Source organism: Salvelinus sp. IW2-2015, linkage group LG31 (genome assembly GCF_002910315.2).
Source record: "Salvelinus sp. IW2-2015 linkage group LG31, ASM291031v2, whole genome shotgun sequence".
In the NCBI taxonomy this organism is placed as follows: domain Eukaryota; kingdom Metazoa; phylum Chordata; class Actinopteri; order Salmoniformes; family Salmonidae; genus Salvelinus; species Salvelinus sp. IW2-2015.
Window position 1 is genome coordinate 26783627 of NC_036870.1, and position 4993 is coordinate 26788619.

The following is a 4993-nucleotide window of genomic DNA, read 5'->3' on the forward strand; positions in this document are numbered from 1 at the left end:
TGTAGCGCCTAGTGTCTACTGTAGTGTCTGTTGTAGTGTTTAGTGTCTACAGTAGTGTCTAGTGTCTACTGTAGTGCCTAGTGTCTACTGTAGTGCCTAGTGTCTACTGTAGTGTCTACGGTAGTGCCTAGTGTCTACTGTAGTGTCTCTTGTCTACTGTAGTGTCTATTGTAGTGTCTAGTGTCTACAGTAGTCTCTAGTGTCTACTGTAGTGTCTAGTGTCTACTATCTACAGTAGTGTCTACTGTAGTGCCTAGTGTCTACTGTAGTGTCTATTGTAGTGTATAGTGTCTACAGTAGTGTCTAGTGTCTACTGTAGTGTCTAGTGTCTAGTATCTACAGCAGTGTCTACTGTAGTGTTTAGTGTAGTGCCTAGTGTATACTGTAGTGTCTACTGTAGTGTATAGTGGCTACAGTAGGTAGTGCATAGTGTCTACTGTAATGTCAAGTGTCTACTGTAGTGTCTGTAGTGTCTACAGTAAGGTCTAGTGTCTACTGTAGTGTCTAGTGTCTAGTATCTACAACAGTGTCTACTGTAGTGTCTAATGTAGTGCCTAGTGTCTACTGTAGTGTCTACTGTAGTGTATAGTGTCTACAGTAGGTAGTGCATAGTGTCTACTGCAGTGTCAAATGTCTACTGCAGTGTCTATTATCTTCAATATTGTCTAGTGTCTACTGTAGTGTCTACTGTAATGTCTAGTTTCTACAGTAGTGTCTAGTTTCTACAGTTGTGTCTAGTTTCTACAGTAGTGTCTAGTAGCTACAGTAGTGTCTAGTTTCTACTGTGTTTACAGTTGCTGCTATCACCCTAAGTCATAATGAATGTAACCATAACATTTACCTCTCTTGGGATGATGACAACTCCTTCTGAAGTAGACCAGTAACATACAGCTAATGAACAGACAGGACAGAGTGATGGCAGCCAGAGGAGAGAATGATCTGCTCTCCTGGACATATCTCTCCTTTCCTACAAATGAAAGAGAACAACCATAAACTCTTGCAGAATCAGTGCCTCTTTAAAAACCGCTCCTCAAAATCCACTTTTCTAAAACTATCGTCTAATGTATGATTTTATATAGCTATTTTGTTTTCCATCTCAATTTTTCTGTCTCTATCTTCTGTAGTCCTTTTATTAATTTTGAGTGGAACTTTGTTAATCTGTCATTGAAAAACACTGTATAAACAAAGTTTGTTTTGTTACAGTCAGAGTAAAATGTCAAAACTTTAAACAGGGCCGGTTTCCCAGACACAGATTAAGCCCAGTCCTGGACTAAGAAGCTCTGCTATTGAGAATGGTTGTTAGTTACGGAATAGGCATAATCTGTGACTGGGAAACCGGCCCTGATGGTTTACTGACAAAATTGTACGAATTTGAGAAGAGTCCAAGGTGAGAGTAAACCTGTCAACCCAGACCTGGTGGACAGTTAGTGTGTTTAGTTTGTTCATCGACTTTTTAGATCATTCTTAATAGGATATATATATTTGCAGCGTTATTTGCTATACAGTAGCCAAGATTATGTGTATCTTTTTCAATTTGGAGCCTGAAACCACCTACGCATAGAAACTCCACACATGCAGTAAAACATGGTCAACAATGAGACCAGCTGTTATTTTTCTCTGTTTACTCTCCCATAGAGCCAGTGGACTTTTACACAGGCCAGAGTGACCAGGACTTGGCAACTAAGGAGAAATACAATATTTATGATTCACCTTGTGTGGGTGGATTAACGGGCTCTGTTCTAAATGTACCTTTCATTTGGACTCTCAGCAAGCAAGGTTACTGCTCATAATTAGAAAAGTCATACTTTATAAACTACGTAGGTTACAAATGTAGGTCTTCACCTTGGTACCTTATGGCATGATAATGTGCACAGTGTGTACTCAGACCTGATTCCCAGTTCCACCTACGCTATGCCAGCACCCCAGGGCTGTGTGTGTGTGTGTTCCCAAGCCCTCCTACGCTCCCTCCAGCACCCCAGGCCAGCTCTACCCACCTGTCCCCAGGCTGGCCACCACCAGGGTGAACTGGGTCTCGTCCTGCTTCTGGGTCACATTGTTAAACGCCCTGCACAGGAACTCCTCGGCCTGGGCCAGTTTGTAGGAGGTGACCTCCAGGCGCAGTCCCACAGTGATGACCTCAGTAGCGTTGTTGGTCTTAGAGATCCACATACAGCTGTTGGGAGGGTTGGAATCGGCCTGACAGTCGAAGAACACCAGCTCACCAGGGTTCACTGTGAAGACCTCCCCGGTCCTCAGGCCATGGTCAGACTTTACAGCAAGGTTGTAAGGACCATCTGGAAGATATCAGAGGGGCTCATATTGTCAAAAACACTATGATCAACTTCAAACTCTATTGGGACTGTGGTAAACTAGGATCCTTTGGCAGCTAAGATAAATTGTTTTATCATCAATAATTCAGAATCTCATTAACTGAGTAAACATGTCGTCCTATTGTAAGGCTGCTTTTGGCTCTTCTCCACTAAAATTCAAAAGGCACTCGCACATCTGAGCTATCTTTGTTTCAGGTGCGTGGTAACAGTTGAGTAACATGAGAAAAAAGAAGAAGCCCACACACTGCTCTTGCTAGTATCACTACTCTTTATTAAGCTTTACGCCACTACAAATCAGGTTACAAGACATAGAGTAGTTTCACTGCTACAGGCACTAGTGGTAGTCCAGGTCTTCTCACGTCCTTTAGCCGAACAGGTGGCAATTACTGTATTTTGATTTATTTTTGTCATCAGAGTGTCAGCCTGAAGCAACGCCATATGGCCGCTAAAACATTCAGGTTCTAGCGAAGGCGTTTTCCCATTGTGAAATGTCCGTCGTATATCGAAAACAAAGCTGACATTAGAGCTGTGTGCCTCAGTTGCTAGGATATGCTACTAGTCACTGTGGTCATCATATTAGCTTGCACATCGGGTTTGTTGATAGGAAACCAAACGTATTAGACGGGGCCCTATAATGAAACCTCATATCCTCAAAAATGACAATGGCTATGTGATACTGAAATGGCTTAGGGAAGTGCTTCTCAAAGTCGGGCCTAGTCCTCCTCAGTAAGATGAAGAATAACCATGTATCAACAAAATAACATCTGTAAATGATCTGTAATTATCTTCTCACAGTTTCTCCCCGTCTCTGCAATCCCAACTTGAAGTGTGTTGTCAGCAGCCATCAGCATAACATAATCATTTATATAACTGCTGATAGAAATACACAATAGTATAATAAAGTCTACCTGTATGAGCAGTAATGTAGTATGTAGTCATGTAATGTGATATTACAGCTACATGGGTGTTAAATTAGATGTTAAGGTAAAGAGGTCCCATCTAATGAGGCCCTTTCCTCTGACTGCATCTACAAATACAACCATTACGAACTGCATTTATCATAACGGAACTGTTTTGACGTACTGCAACATTTGTTGTCTTGTTGGAAGATAACATGTTCAACTGTAGGACGGGCTAATGTCCAAACATATTATATGTCAACAATCTCCAACAATCTCCAAACCTGCCAGGACCAGCCTGGCTTCATTAACCCAACAGCATCACGATAGCGATACTGCAACGATAGTATCGCCACAGAACACTGGACGTCTGTCAGACATGCAAATGCCATTTCTGCACAGTGTGTGCCCAGGGGTGGTATGGATTTACATACTGAGATTACTCATAGAAGGCCAGAAGGATGTAAAGTCTTTGTACTTCTTTAAAATGGGGAAAATACAGTATGAGAAGTTGCCATTCATTTCCTTCCCCAACCAACGTTGTGCTGTTTTAGACAGAACAACATGGGTGTGCTGTTTTAGACAGACCTGCTTTACGGTGGTGTGCTATTTTAGACAGACCTACAGAGTTGTGCTGTTTTAGACAGACCTACAGAGTTGTGCTGTTTTAGACAGACCTACAGAGTTGTGCTGTTTTAGACAGAGAATGGCAAATATCCGTTGCTGTGGCTTAGGGTGTTGCTGCTCCGAAAAAGTAAAATGTACCAACCTGATATCTCATATGTCAGTCACACCCTGCCTCATATTCTCTCTCTTCTCTTTTCTTCTTCTCATCTCTCGCTCTCTCTCTCTCTCTCGTCTCTCTCGATCTCTCTCTCTCTCTTCTTCTTCTCTCTCTCTCCTCTCTCTCTCTTTTCTCTCGTCTCTCTCTCTCTCTCTCTTTCTTCTCGCTCTCTCTCTTCTCTTCTCTCTCTTCTCTCTCTCTCTCTCTTCCTCTCTCTCTCTTCTCTCTTCTCTTCTCTCGTCTCTCTTCTCCTCTCTCTCTTCTTCTCTCTCTGCTTCTCTTCTCTCTCTCTCTCTCTCTCTCCTTCTTCTTCTCTCTTTCCTCTTCTCTCTCTCTCTCTCTCTTCTCTTCTCGTCTCTTCTCTCTCTTCTCTCTCTCTCTCTGTACTCTCTCTCTCTTCTCTCTCTCTCTCGCTCTCCCCTCTTTCTTGTTTTAAGAAGACTAAGAGTTTGTCTGTTTGACAGACCTACAGAGTTGTGCTGTTTTAGACAGACCTACAGACTTGTGTGTGTTTTAGACAGACCTACAGAGTTGTGCTGTTTTTAGACAGACCTACAGAGTTGTGGCTGTTTTAGACAGACCTACAGAGTTGTGGTTGTTTTAGACAGACCTACAGAGTTGTGCTGTGTTTTAGACAGACCTACAGAGTTGTGCTGTTTTTAGACAGACCTACAGAGTTGTGCTGTTTTAGACAGACCTACAGAGTTGTGGTGTTTTAGACAGACCTACAGAGTTGTGCTGTTTTAGACACTACAGAGTTGTGGTGTTTTAGACAGACAACTAGTGGTGTGCTGGTTTTAGACAGACCAAGTAAGGGTGTGCTGTTTTAGACAGACCTACAGAGTTGTGCTGTTTTAGACAGACCTACAGAGTTGTGGTGTTTTAGACAGACCTACAGAGTTTTGTGGTGTTTAGACAGACCAACAGTGGTTGTGCTGTTTTGACAGACCAACAGTTGGACCAACAGGGGTGTGCTGTTC

The 4993-nt window shown here is 42.6% G+C and overlaps 1 protein-coding gene across 3 annotated transcripts in view; it reads right to left on the bottom strand.

The window, feature by feature from the left end:
- Window positions 1-4993, bottom strand: part of LOC111956187 (HEPACAM family member 2-like) — a 25914-nt gene that overhangs the window by 7364 nt on the left and 13557 nt on the right. For 2 of the 3 annotated variants that reach the window (XM_023976643.2, XM_023976640.2), the window contains exon 4: window positions 1995-2294. In XM_023976643.2, coding sequence (XP_023832411.1) covers window positions 1995-2294 — 300 coding nt within the window. Of the gene's footprint in view, window positions 1-841; window positions 968-1994; window positions 2295-4993 lie in introns of all 3 variants that reach the window. The other variant, XM_023976642.2, reaches the window with a different exon arrangement.